At 44.8% G+C, this 15,105-nt stretch overlaps 1 protein-coding gene across 5 annotated transcripts in view; it reads right to left on the reverse strand.

The window, feature by feature from the left end:
• Window positions 1-9,602: 9,602 nt before the first annotated feature.
• Window positions 9,603-15,105, reverse strand: part of LOC115092117 (NEDD4-binding protein 2-like 2) — a 314,632-nt gene continuing 309,129 nt past the window's right edge. For 3 of the 5 annotated variants that reach the window (XM_029602661.1, XM_029602660.1, XM_029602659.1), the window contains exons 9-10: window positions 11,116-11,184; window positions 9,603-9,836 (exon numbers count right to left, since the gene is read on the reverse strand). In XM_029602661.1, the coding sequence (XP_029458521.1) occupies window positions 9,688-9,836; window positions 11,116-11,184 (218 nt within the window). In that variant the 3' untranslated portion in view covers window positions 9,603-9,687. The remainder of the gene's footprint in view (window positions 9,837-11,115; window positions 11,185-15,105) is intronic. The other 2 variants (XM_029602662.1, XM_029602665.1) reach the window with 2 other exon arrangements.

Below are 15,105 nucleotides of genomic sequence, written 5' to 3' on the forward strand. Positions count from 1 at the left end.
AGGCGCATACTGCGGCTCCCCTGCCTCCCCGGGGCAGCCGGCGGCAAAAGCGAACAGGCGAAAGTGAATGAATGCACGCCCGTACGCAGCAGGAGCCGGCGTGCGTGCATTCATTCACTCACCTTCGCCGACGGGCGTGCATGCATCCATCCAGCGGAGGGAGCCAGCAGCAAAAGCAGCTTCCAGCAGCCCCCGCCGGCGAAGGTGAATGAATGCATGCCTGTGCGTGCAATTTGGGCGCTCAAGGCAGTGCATTAGCAAACGCCGTCACACGCCGTGACGTCAAACTTCATGACGTCACGCCTTGAGCTACCGAATTGCACGCACAGGCATGCATTCATTCACCTTCACCGGCGGGGGCTGCTGGAAGCCGCTTTCGCTGCCGGCTCCCTCCGCTGGATGGATGCATGCACGCCCGCCAGTGAAGGTGAGTGAATGAATGCACTTCCGCCGCGTACGGGCGTGCATTCATTCGCTTTCGCCCGCCCGGGAGGAGGAGAGAGAGAGAGGACTGTTCAAAGAAAAGTCACATGCAGTAAGTTTACTTTTATTACTCTTATTACACTTTATTCACTTTTTTAATTTTCGCGCTGCCTTGCTTCGGGAGGGGGGGGGGAAGAGGACTCGCAATCCCCCCTGGTACCTGTCATTTGAAATGACAGGTACCAACGCACCCAGGATACTGTGTAGGCGCTGTAAGGCGCTCTATACAGTAAAATGGATTGCGCGGGCCTAACGCTTCACGAACACTTCTTGGACGTGGCTTGCATTTGCAAGCTATTTAAATACAGTATCGAGTGGTAGGTGATCCGAACTGTGCGTGCGGCAAACGCGGGTGCGCCCGGCCATAACGCACCTCTTCCTATCGCTCCTTATTGTATCGGCCTGATAGGCAGGATTAGAGAGTGGGGGCTAAGAGAGCCTGGGATCAGATAGTGAAGTCCCTCTATCTCCACTTTCCTCCACAGGGCTAAAGCAGTACCTCTTTGCATTGCTAGAGCAGGGTTCTCCTTGGCACAGGTGGACTCCACTTGTGCCTGGGTATTATTTAGCCCCTTCAAAATTAGGCACCAGAGGCACTTTCCGATGTTGCCTATGCCTACATCCAGGCCTGCTCTGTAACACTGAGCTTCCCTGGCCCAGCCATGAACCCAACCTCCTCCTCCTCCCTACCCAAATACCCTACATTTCTAAAGAGAAACCTAGCCCCCAGCAAGAACATAAGAACATGCCATGCTGGGTCAGACCAAGGGTCCATCAAGCCCAGCATCCTGTTTCCAACAGTGGCCAATCCAGGCCATAAGAACCTGGCAAGTACCCAACAGGTCACCACAGGAACTGTGGAGTATGTAACGCTCCTGAACTGTATTTTCACAGTGAGTTTCTCTTGAAGAGGCTTTAAGAGAGAATAGCATAGAGCATCGGCAGTGGGAGACAGTTGTTTACAGCAGCCATGCATAAGGACGGTACACACGCCCAGTACTATTTAATTAAAAATATTTGTTAATCACTTTACAGATTTCAATCTCACCCAAAGCAATGTACAGAATTAAATCATCAAGTAACAATACATAAAAACTAAACAAAACTAAAATATATTTGAAGAAACTGGGTCTGTAATAGTTGCATATAGCTATCAGGAAGGTGAGGTTTCCTCAGTCCAGAGGAGATAACAGACTTGTACAGGATCATTAGAGGCCAAAAGCCAGTGAAGCTGTGAATGGATACCAGGATTCAAGCTGTGGAAAACTTGAATTTCAGGTTAGTGCTACACAATTTTATTAAGCAGCACACTTTTTGCTGAGAAACAGATAAGGGTAAGTTGTTAACAATACTGCAGTCCCCCAACCCTATTTTACCACTGTCATAAAATATGACAGCAAAGATCATTTACGTCTGCCCACCTTCAGTGCTGGTGCAGTGCCAAGGCTAAGCTATGACTTTCCCTTCATTTCTTTGGCATTCGTGATCATGCTCTTTGTTTTTCTTTGAATGGTTTACCTATTCATTTTTTCACTGCATCATCATTTATATACTCAAAGCATGTTACAGCAGGTCAGTCTTTATATTTTGAATATCTGAATCAAATGAATGAAGTGCCTTACAAATAAAGGCAGAGTAGTCTTCACAGAGATAGTGTAAGGACACCAAAATTAAGGCAGAGAAAATACATCATAGTACTTTAGGGTAAGGTACTGAGATAAGAGCAATAAACAAGGCAGCAAGGTAGAGTAAAGGAAGCATATGTATACCTGGGAACTCTCTGGATTTGGCCCAGAGACTCCGGAATTCTAAAGGAATTACTGGGTGTCCGGGCCAATAAAACCAATCTCCTTGGACCCGGAAGGAAGAAAGGAACATCATTGGTCTTGCGTGGCTGAAAAAGGAGGAACTCGACAGTGATTTCTATCATCTCTGGCCCTTTTTAACTCTTAACTTTGCTTCCTCATGACACCACCTGCTCCTGCACAGCCTGTTTCCTGTATAAATTGCAGGAAGACTTTGTGAGACTGGAAAATTGGGCATCAAAATGGCAGATGAAATTTTATGTGGATAAGTTCAAGGTGATGCATATAGGGAAAAATAACCCATGCTATAGTTACACAATGTTAGGTTCCATATTAGGTGCTACAACCCAAGAAAGAGATCTAGGCGTCATAGTGGATAACACATTGAAATCGTCAGTTCAGTGTGCTGCGGCAGTCAAAAAAGCAAACAGAATGTTGGGAATTATTAGAAAGGGAATGGTCAATAAAACGGAAAATGTCATAATGCCTCTGTATCGCTCCATGGTGAAACCTCACCTTGAATACTGTGTACAATTCTGGTCGCCGCATCTCAAAAAAGATATAATTGCGATGGAGAAGGTACAGAGAAGGGTTACCAAAATGATAAGGGGAATGGTACAGCTCCCCTATGAGGAAAGACTAAAGAGGTTAGGACTTTTCAGCTTGGAGAAGAGATGGCTGAGGGGGGATATGATAGAGGTGTTTAAAATCATGAGAGGTCTAGAACGGGTAGATGTGAATCGGTTATTTACTCTTTTGGATAATAGAAAGACTAGGGGGCACTCCATGAAGTTAGTGTACAGCACATTTAAAACTAATCAGAGAAAGTTCTTTTTCACTTAATGCACAATTAAACTCTGGAATTTGTTGCCAGAGGATGTGGTTAGTGCAGTTAATATAGCTGTGTTTAAAAAAGAATTGGATAAGTTCTTGGAGGAGAAGTCCATTACCTGCTATTAATTGAGTTGACTTAGAAAATAGCCACTGCTATTACTAGCAACGGTAACATGGAATAGACTTAGTTTTTGGGCACTTACCAGGTTCTTATGGCCTGGATTGGCCACTGTTGGAAACAGGATGCTGGGCTTGATGGACCCTTGGTCTGACCCAGTATGGCATGTTCATATCCAGCCACTTGCCTGCCCCATCCTGTTTGCCTTGGCCAATCGACATTGTGATTTCCTGACCATGCATCAAACGAGGAGTAATAAACAGGCAGCGTCCACTTCCACAGCACATGAGGAGAAGGAAGAGGCTGCTGTTGCTCCAAGAGCCCCAGTTAGAGTCTGCTGTTGCTAGTGTGTTTTGAAAGGGGGGGGGGGGAGAGAATGAATGAGCATGTCTGTGAGAGTGAGTGGGCGTGTATTTGTGTAGGAAGAAGAGATCTGAGAGTATGTAGGTGAGAAGGAGAGAGCTGAGTGCAAGTGAGTATGGGTGTGAAAGTGAGTGGGCATGTGTGTATGGAAGAGGGAGAGACGTGGGTAAGTGTGTGTGTGTGTGTGTTGGTGGGAGAATGGCAGAAGTAAAGGTGTAAATGGATATGTGAGAATGGGAGAGAATGAGCAGTGAAAGTACATGTGAACATGTAAGAGTGTTTATGAGAGCAAATTTGTGAGCATCTGGTCCCACTGTGCAGTTGCCCTCCCCCATTCCTCCCCCCCCCCAACACACACACACACACACTAATCCATGGTAATGTAAGGGTGACTGGAAGTCAAAAGTTCCCAGGTATGAGCATATGGGTACAGTTTTAGGATAGGCCAACTTAGGTTTGTGGCCCAAAAGCCACCTCAAAGATTTCTAAAATCTAGCCAATTAGGGACTAGTCTGATATTCGGTGGCAGAGTGTTCCAGAGGGTTTGTACTGACCTAGAGAAAACTCTGATAGGTGGTTGTGATATGTTGGGCACTAGCTAAAGCCACTCGTAGGCAGGCTTGTGACCAGAAACAGAGCAAATGAGAGGGAACATGTGGGATGAGTCAGCAACTGAGACAGAACAGTGCACAAGCGTATAGGGCCACAATTGTTTATTAAGGCCTGTAGAGCAAAGGTTCTCAAACCTGTACTGGAGGACCCCCAGCCAGTCACTTTCCAGGATATGCACAATGAATATGCATGAGAGAAAATTTGCATGCTGTGGAGGCAGTGCATGCAAATTTATCTCATGCTCATTCATTGTGGTTATCCTGAAAACCTGACTGGCTGGGGATTCTCCAGGACAGGTTTGGGAACCACTGCTGTAGAGTATCAGGAGGCAGTGCAGGCCTGGATGACTGTGCCAAAAAGGGCACAACTGAAAGAATGTTAATTTAGTTGGTGGCAAGATTTGAGTTTCAAGGATGAGCTTGGAATCCAGCACAAAGCCCAGGCTGCAACCAGACAGGTGAAACGTAAAGCTATCCTTTTGAAGATCTTGTCAAACTTTGTTTTGACAGGTGGCCATACCCACTTCTGGGTTAAGCTCCACCTACTGATCCCCTCTCAGCCAGTGTTCACTTCTGGGTTTAGCCCCACCCCTTTCCCCACCCTAGCCTCACCCTTTGTTGACAACCTTCATAGCCTCACCCACTCTCCGCCCCTTTTTGATAATGTCATGTCCGGTCGCATCACCAGTTTGGCCGTTGTGGAGGGTGCAGAGCAGAACCGGAGATATGTTGTTCAAGAAGGTGTGAGGCTCCTGGAGATGGAAAATGACGCACATCCAAGATGGCAGCTGTTGTGGTAGGGAGTGGAAGGGACCGGAAATGACACCATGACCGTGCATACACAGTAAAGCCAAAAAAAAAGCACTCTTGAATTGTGCTGTTGTGAACCATGGTGCAGACAGCCATCTTGGAATGACATCACAGCCCATGACATCATCCCTGCACATGCTCACATCTTTTGTTTACAAGGAGAGAGCATGGAGGGCATCCATGTTGGAAGGAATGAACATACTCACGGGCTGATACAGTAAAATCGCAGGACAGCAGGCGAACGCCCGCTCTCCTGTGCACGCGATACAGTATTTTAATTTATTTATTTATTTATTTTTTACTTTATAGTTTATTGAATTTCTTTCAACATTTATACAAATGCTAATAAAAACAAGAAAAATTGATACACATCATACAATAATACAAAAAATACATTTCCCCTCATTCATCATGCGATCTCAATTCCAGTCCACTTAAAGGGGAGCTATTAACAGGAAATCATAAAAGGTAAATTATCATATCATTTATGAATCATTAGGAGAGAGCCATTTTATCTGTCCAGTTAAATCCCATAAAGGAGATGGTCATCTAGCTTGTCCACCCTTATCTACTAGGAAAGTTTCCAAGTGAGATGGATCTAGAAATACAAATTTATTTCTCTGAAAAGTGACTATGCACTTACACGGAAATTTGAGGTAATAGGTAGCCCCTAGGGACAACACTCTCTGCCTCAAATTTAAAAATAACTTCCGTCTCAATTGGGTTTCTCTTGAAACGTCCGGGAAAATTTGAATTTTTTGACCACAAAATGTGATATCTTTATTTTTAAAGTAATTTTGAAGAACCAAATTTTTTTCATTCTCCAGACTAAATTCCACTAATAAAGTGGCTCTTGTTTGTATATCATCCATAGTAGTCTCCAAAAATGCAGTTAAATTAGGGCTTTCTGAAACTAATACATCAATCCCCCCTTCGGGGGTTGATGTATCTCTTTTCTTAACAGGCAAATAATACATCTTAGATATGGTTAGTTCCTTCGTTATACCCAATATTTCTTTAACATATTTATTGAATAGTTCTAAGGCTGATAACAATCTAATATATGGAAAATTTAAAAATCTCAGATTTTTACTTCTTAAGACATTTTCAAAACTCTCCAATTTTTTGTGAACAATTAAGGAGTCCTTTATGGATGCAGCGCTAGTTGCTTGTAACGTTGTTAATTGACCGGAATGTGATACACACTGGGTTTCCAAATAATTAAGCTTTTTACTGTGATCCGCCAAATTTTTCCTGGTTTCAACAGTCAAACTGGTGGACTGAGCTATGGTAAAGGATAACATCCTTTCCATTTTGGTGACCACCTTCCACACATCAGTCAGGGAGATGTTATCTGGTGGGGCTACTTCATCTGGCAATTCAAATTTAGGAAATTCATTCATTAATAAAGACCCATCTTGAATCCCTGACAATTGAACCCTCAGGTCTGGCGATGTTGTTGCCAGCAATGGGGAGCCAGAATCTCTATTGGCCCCATCATTCCTTAAGGTTAGAACGGGTAACTGAATTTCGGCAAGGGTACCGGGGGTTCCTGAGGAGAAAGAGATGTCAGGAATGACGTCTCTTGTAGTCTGGCTTACCCTTCCGGTGAGGTGCTGATCCATTGGGCCTGTTATCTCTGTCCTCGTAGGTGTGGAAGCCGCCATCTTTGCCTTCCTTTTCTTTCCCATTCAAATCTTCACACAGAAGGCAAGTCTCAGTTCAAAAAAAAAACAACAAACAAACAAACAAGGTAAAAGAAAATCTCCCAGGGGCGCGCCCCTTTGGCGCACGGCTTCGGCGCGCCAGCGGCTGCACGCCGCTGTCCACAAGTTTAAATAAGGGGCAGCGGCGCTCTAGGTGTCGTCACGGGTAGGCGGGGCTGACCTCCTTCCCTCCGGCACAGCGTCCCTCTCAGCCAGGTAGCTCTCTACGCGCTCAAGCTCTCAAAGCGCGTCTCTCCTCCTCAGTCAGCTCCCACCTATCTCCGCTGTCCACAAGTTTAAATAAGGGGCAGCGGCGCTCTAGGTGTCGTCACGGGTAGGCGGGGCTGACCTCCTTCCCTCCGGCACAGCGTCCCTCTCAGCCAGGTAGCTCTCTACGCGCTCAAGCTCTCAAAGCACGTCTCTCCTCCTCAGTCAGCTCCCACCTATCTCCGCTGTCCACAAGTTTAAATAAGGGGCAGCGGCGCTCTAGGTGTCGTCACGGGTAGGCGGGGCTGACCTCCTTCCCTCCGGCACATCGTCCCTCTCAGCCAGGTAGCTCTCTACGCGCTCAAGCTCTCAAAGCGCGTCTCTCCTCCTCAGTCAGCTCCCCAGTATTTTAATTTATTTTAATTAGGCCCGGCGGTAAAAAGAGGCACTAGGATACTAGCGCGTCCTTAGATCCTCTTTTTTGACGGAAGCGGCAGCTGTCAGCGGGTTTAACAGCCGACACTCAATTTTGCCGGCGTTGGTTCTCGAGCCCGCTGACAGCCACTTTTTTAAACTTTCGGGACCTCAGACTTAATATCGCCATGATATTAAGTCGGAGGGTGCACAGAAAAGCAGTTTTTACTGCTTTTCTGTGCGCTTTCCCGGTACCCGGAGAAATTAGCGCCTACGTTTGGGTAGTCGCTAATTTCTGAAAGTAAAATGTGCGGCTTGGCTGCACATTTTGCTTTCTGAATCGCGCGGGAATACCTAATAGGGCCATCAACATGCATTTGCATGTTGCGGGCGCTATTAGGTTCGGGGGGGTTGGACGCGCATTTTGGATGCGCTATTACCCCTTACTGAATAAGGGGTAAAGCTAGTGCATCCAAAACGCGCGTCCAAATGCCAGTTAACAGGGCGCACTGTACTGTATCGGCCTGTATGTAAGCAGCTGCAAAGGAGGGTGGTCAATTTGAAAGGGTGGTCGATATCGGTCATTAAAATCCTTCTATTTTTTTCAGTCCAACTAAACCCTTAACTAACAATAGAAAATCCTTTTGTTTTCTTTCAGCCACAAAGCATACATTTTTTTAATTTTCTTTTTTTTGTTTTTATTAAACACAGTGCTGTCTGAGATCAAGAAAGAAAAGTCACAGATTGTAAAATTCATCTCAGCAGAGAATTGCTATAACAGAGAGAAAAGTGACTATCACCCACCCCACCCCCTCACCTCTATTTTTTTTAATGTTTGAAACTAAAAAAAAGACTGACCACAGCCCAGACGATAGTTTTTGAACAGTGTTTGTTTGTTTTGTAAAAACAAGCCAGCAAAAGAGATAGAACTAGCACACTGTGTACAAGCATACTGAGAAAAAAAATATATTGTTTTTAAAAGCAAAGTAAGAAAAATGTTTTAACTATGATAAAAGAAAAGAGAGACCATGCTCTCGGACAGACAGGGGCAGTCAGCCATCATGGAATGTGCGAGGAATCTTGGGAAAAATAAATGCAGCTTAGTAGTTACCATGGAAACCCCCCCCCCCCCTGCTTTTCGTCATCCAGAGGGCAGAATCAGTAGTGCAGGCTCCCAACTGCCTGCTTTAGGAAAACCACCATAAGACACACCCCCCCCCCCCCCCTCGCTTTTCACCAGCTGGAGGCCAGAACTAGTACTGCATCCCCCACAACTACATATCATCCCTCTCCTCCCTCCATTTTATTTATTTTTATTTTATTTTCTGATTTAAACATGAACATTACCAAACTTGTGAAAAATAAAAGGAGATATATGTAGTGTCACATGAAATCCAAAACGTGCCTAGACATGTCTTTTGCAAGAAGTGGAGAAAAGAGGAAAAAAATGCATTGTTGGGTAATACTGATAATAATTAGAAGAATAAAAATTCTTAATGGGATATTCTAAGGTAAAAACCTCTGTTCCAAGAAAATTAAGATGGTTTTGTTTTGTCCACTAATTTAAAAGCATTAGCATTTATGCCTTATGTCATAAAGAATGATATAAATACATGTATAATAAAAATGTGTTTCAATTGAACAGCAGAGATAGTATGAAAGGGTCAGTTTGCATTTTAGGAAACATGACAATTGAACTAAAGTCTGTATCCTGTGTTCACAGACAGGAACAGGACTGTTGCATACTGGGTACTGTAGTTGCCCCATGACTGTGACCTCATGCAGTGGGAGCAGTGGATAAGGAAACAACTATAGTGTAGGCAAACCAAGAATCCACAGCCAATATTTTTTCCAAACATACATAAAATGTTTCTTTTTTTAAGCAATGAAAATATAGAAAAAAACCCCCTAAAACTGAGTTAAAACTTGGTTTGACAGGCCACAGCGGCGTCCATACCTCTGCAAGGAGGTCCAAGGAACGCGGCGTGCAGGCAGGCCAGTGCAGCGAGCAGAACCGGGGAGGGCAGGAGTGTAGAGCAAGCAGTGAGTACTCACGGTCACAGCTGTCTGCGACCGACAGGCATAACACTATCAAAGCCTTTGCTGAAATCCAAGTGCATTAAATCCAGTGCCTGCCCCATTCTAATTCTCTCCCAACTAAAGAAATCGAGCAGGAGGAATATGAAGTAGAGTGAGACAGGAGAAAGATAAATTAAACTAATACTAAGCTCCCTACCAGTACAACAAAAAATGAGACTTTTAGGCCTAAATAGATGAGCATAATCCACTTTATTCCTACAGCAACTTGTCATCTATATTGAGCTTTTACAGTGCAGTCACTTTATGCTAGCCACAGAGATAGCCCACAGGCTACAGAGAAACATAATGAGCAATATGAGAAGGAAAGTAAGTTGTATCCAAGTGTACCAGGGGCATATCAGCATTTTCCATGAACAAAAAGTCTGCCATTCAAGTTGTGATGGCTCTAGAAAAGGAGAGAGAGAAAGACTTAGCAGGCATACAATGGGGCAAAGAAGTTGTTCAGTACAGTTATTCACATGTGTCTCATTCACAGTAGTGGCTTGACCGAACATGCAGGCTGATACAGTACGTTTTCAACACGCTTCTATTAGCCCTTATACTGTAAGGGGTAATAGAGTGTGGAAAATGCGTGGCAAACACCCCCGAAACTAATAGCGCTCATCACATGCAGATGCATGTTGATGAGCCTATTAGTTATTCACCCGGAATGTGCAAAGGCAGGCGTCAGCTTAGAAAGCACCGGGAAAAGTGTACAGAAAAGCCAAAAAAAAAAATGCTTTTCTGTACACCCTCTGACTTAATATCATAGCGATATTAAGTCGGAGGCACCAAAAAAAAATAAATTCCCCCCCCCCCCCAAAAAAAATCTGCCCGCCAGTTGGCATGTTCGAAAACAGACGCTCAATTTTGCTGGCATCCATTTTCCGAACTCGTGGCTGACAGCAGGTTCAAAAACAGACACCAGTAAAATTAAGCGTTCATTGTCGGACCCGCCTACAGCCGCCACCTTCCACTAATAAGGAGGCATTAGGGACGTGCTATTGTCCCTAGCGCTTCCTTATTTGCGCCTGGCCTCATTTGAATAGAGAATCGTGCGCCCAGGAGAGGTGCCTGGGCGCGTGTCAGGAGAGTAGGCGCTCAACTCGGAGCGCCAGCTCTCCCGTGCGTTTTATTTAATCGACCTGATGATGTGCAAAAAGATGGAAATAGACCATGTGCAATTTATGGATGGAAAGGAGGGGAGAGCCATTGATACTTACCAAACCTTAAGCTTCAGAAAGTTTAGGATGTTTCTTTTCGAAATATTTTATGTTAAATGTGCTACATAATTATTTTACAGACTATATAGATAGATATAAATATAGTAAGAAAATATATCTAAGGCAGTAAAACTAATTAATGGACTTCCTAATAAGTATACATAATAATAACAATCCAAATCATTCAAAAAGGAGCTCAAGACCTGGCTTTTCAGACAATCATTCACAGCTGGTGTTGGCTAAGCTGACCGCCTACACACAGAGACCCGAGGTCGCATGCAAGTTTTAACGCAACTCGTGCTCCCGTACTTGCTGAATCCATGTCTGTACACCATATCACACAATTAGTCCCTGTTTGTACAATGCCTGTTATCAGTAGATGTTTTTATAATATAATCCGTTTTCAATTTGACTGTACATAGAAGAATGTTGTGCGTTAATGTTCTCGTTTTTATTTTTCACCTGTAATAAGTTGTTTAAAATGTAAACCGGAGTGAAGGCAGCTTGCTATACCTCGGTATATAAACTCTCCTAAATAAATAAATAAAAATAAAATAAGTAAATAACAAAAAAAACCAGGAACACTATGCAAGATCAGGAAAGGAAAGAAATTATGTATAGTTATTACATTTTATACAAATTTTCTCAATATTTAAATTTAGGAAAAAACACAAAAAAGACTAATTGGCACCACGTAATAAAGAGCAGAAAATGCCACATCATTTATGTTAAAGATAATTGAAAATTCAAAGTCCTTATAAGAATCCTGTAAGGAGTAAAAAATCTGCTTCAGGTTATTGAGAAGGTAGTTGCTTAGTGGAAAGATCTGAGAAATAGTTCCTTAAGTTAACAGCTCCAACCAACGAGAGTCTGTATAGGATAAAATAATGACAACAAAGCACAGCTCAGCCTTGAACTCCTCTCTCTACACAGTCTTCTGTTGAACTGGGATGTGCTACTTCCATTTAATTTTTTTAATTTAATTTTTTCAAAAACTTCACATATTGGAGATTCAAGCTTGTTTCTGCTCTTTGGGGGAAAGGAAAATGAGAGAGTTCTAGCTATTACATAACAGCAGCATCCAGGGGTGGCTCAAGGCAATCTGCTGCCTGAGACAAGGGATGAGATGGCGCCCCACCCCTTTTCCATAAACAGCCATACATGCATACACACATATACACTCATTCATTTCTCTCCCCATACACCCCCACCACCCTCTCAAATACATACACACCCCCACCATCCTTTCATATACATACACACATCCTCAACCACCCTCTCATATACACACACACACACACACACCACCCTCTCATATACACATACACCACCCTCATATACACACCCACCTACCTACCCACCCTCTCATATACACACACACCCACCACCCACTCATACACACCTACCCACCTTCTCATATATACACACACACCACCACCCACAAACCCACCCATACATGCACACCCTTACCCACCCCCACCATCCTCTCATATACATACCCCCACCACCTTCTCATACACACAACCCTACCTACCCACCCTCTCACATACACACCACCCACTCATCCACAAACCCACCCATACATACACACTCTTACCCACCCACCCTCTTATATACACACACACCTTCACCCCCTCTCATATATACACACACACACTCACTCTCTCATGCACACACACACTCATACAGACACAACACACCCTCTCATACAAAGACCCATCCACACTCACCCTCCCTTTCATACACACACTCACCCCCACACACCCTCCCCTCTCATACACACCCACCCTTTCATATACACACACACACACACACACCTACCTAACCTCTCATATATTCACACAAGCTGCATCCCCCCCCCCCAAGATAGCTGCCACACACTAATGCACAAATTGTACCTTTTTCTTGTTCTTCAGCCACCACCGGCTTAAGATCCAGTGGCAGCCCACGGTCTTTTTCCTTTTTTGACATTCCGCCGCAGCTTCTTTTTCCTTTCTCCGCTAACGCTAACCTGGGCTCTGGCAGCAGCAGCGGCACGCGCACTCTTTCTTGTTAGTTGGCCATCACCGGCTCCAGCAGCAGCCTCTCTTTTTTTCCCCTTGGCTGCCTGTGCCCTTGCGCTTCTTTAATTTCTTGGCCACTGGCAACCTGAGCAGTAGAGGCGGCCCGCTGCCTCCTCTTTTTTTCCCCGGTCTGGGATCCAGCAGTGGGCCACAGTCTCCTTTCCCTTTCTTTGGCCGCCACTGGCCTGGGCACCGGAGGTGGCCCACAATCTCTCTTCTCTTCTGTGTCTCCACAGCGCCAGCTTTGAAGGTTTTCCTGCCTGAATGAAGGGTAAGGCAGCTGTGGCAGGAAGATTTCAGGGGGCAATTCTGCCGCCTCAAAATCTTGTCACCTGAAGTGGCTGCCTCACCCTGCCTCATTATAGAACCGCCCCTGACAGCATCTATAGGCTGGTTTAAAGGCACACCAGCGAGGATTGCAGAGAGAGCAGCAAAGCTTGCCCCAAGCTAGAAGACATTCAACATAAAGGCCCAGCTACACAGGAGAAAAAGAGGGATTAAATATTGGGGGGAGGGGGGGAGGCTGCTGACAATAAAGGCACCTGCCACCTCAGCCTCCGATTTCCCTGTCATTAATAGTAGCGAGCAGGGACTGGAGAGATAGATTGGAAGCCCCGGGTGTACAAGGCGGCTACCTGGGCAAAAGCAAAAAATACACAGACAAAGTTCCACCTGCAAAGTTCTAGCAGTTTTCATCTAACATTCAAGAAATGAGCACTTACTTCCGGTTATGGGGCTGGGCTAAACGGAGGTCAGGTGATAGAACTCCGAGACATCTCTACCATGTAAGCCTTGCTATGTGCTTATAGCCCCACACTTACCCTACGTGTTGCAGAATACCCTTTTTGCAAGGTGCCTTTGCAATTTTCTGCCTGAACACTGCTGCAATGGGGATATGAACAGCAGAGTGGTGTGAGGTGGGAGAGCAAAGAAGTGCGGCGATCCCAAAATGGCAACAGCCGCTGAGGGCGAAAAAATGCTCGTGGTGATTTCGGAAGAGGCGCTGCTCCAAATATCTAACAGCGTCTTGGTAGCCTTGGATGATCGCCTCATTAAGATTCAGGCTGCCATAGATGATATCAAAGGCAGCTTAGAGGGGCAGTCAAAGCGGTTAGATTTGGCGGAACAACGCATATCTTCTCAGGAAGATCGGCTGATCGAAGTGGAGTGCCAAATCGTTGACTTAGCTGGTAAAAATGCAACACTCCTTGAGCGCCTCGAAGATCAGGAGAAACGTAACAGGCACAATAATTTAAAGATTTGTTTACCTGAATCGCTGCATGAGGAGGAACTGTGTAATTTCATGGAAACATGGCTTTCAGAACATCTAGGCCTGGAATTTCCAACTGACCACCTTTGATGTGAACGTATCCACAGAGTTGGGCCACAGCATGTAGGGGACAGTAAACCCAGACCCATCATGGTGCACATATTAAATTGGTCTCATAAGGTCAACCTTCAGGCAGCGTGCACATGTGGAGTTTCAGGGAAACAAGATCCTGCTCTCCAATGACTTCTCAGTCCAAGTGACTATGCATAGGAGGGAAATGTTGGCGGTCTGTTCAGTATTACACCGCAGAGGGATTCGCTTCGCATTGTTGTTCCCGGCTAAGCTCCGAGTGCACCACGACAACAAAACTTTTTTCTTTACCAAGAAGGAGGAAGCTGCCTCCTTTCTGTCCACCTTGGGTAAAGAACAGGCTGGATGAAAGGTTGCACAATATAACTACAGCGTGGTGATTTGCCTTGGAGTCCATGGTGCAGTTAGATTGGGGACTATGGTGACATTTGGCTGCTGGTATGCTTATACTGATGCCTAAAAGAAATGTTCACAGTTTATTTTTCTTTTCTGCTGCAGGATGTTGTTCAGGGATGTATTTGTTCTGACCCTATAATCTGCCATTTATTTGAGAGTATTTTCCAACACAACAGGGAAAAAAAATATACAAAAAAAAAAAATCACTAATGGGTCTCCTAAATTTAAGCAATCAGCTATTTTTTTGATGCTAATACACAGAGTTCTGTTTTCTCTTCATGCTGGGATTGTATGTTTAATAGGGGTTTTTGACTTCATCATTTTGTTTTCGTGTGAGGCTTATACTCCTTAGCGCTGTCTTTATTATATCTGCTGGGGAGAATGTTTGATGGGTCACCCTTCCTAAAGGGTGATACAAGCACTGAGGAACTTAGTCCTTAAGAGCACGAGGAGGTTTTTGGTTTTGAGTACAGGGGGTATGAGGGGGGGAAGAATGGTGCTATGATTTACTGGGGGGGGTTTTTGGGCTTTTGGGGCCTTGGGTACAGAACCAGGTGCTATTTCATTCTGGGGATTTCACTATGGTGTTCTGGTGTGACTGGTAAACTCTGGGCGCCTAGGCTGGAGGGTCCC

This window comes from Rhinatrema bivittatum, chromosome 5 (assembly GCF_901001135.1).
Source record: "Rhinatrema bivittatum chromosome 5, aRhiBiv1.1, whole genome shotgun sequence".
NCBI classification, from domain to species: domain Eukaryota; kingdom Metazoa; phylum Chordata; class Amphibia; order Gymnophiona; family Rhinatrematidae; genus Rhinatrema; species Rhinatrema bivittatum.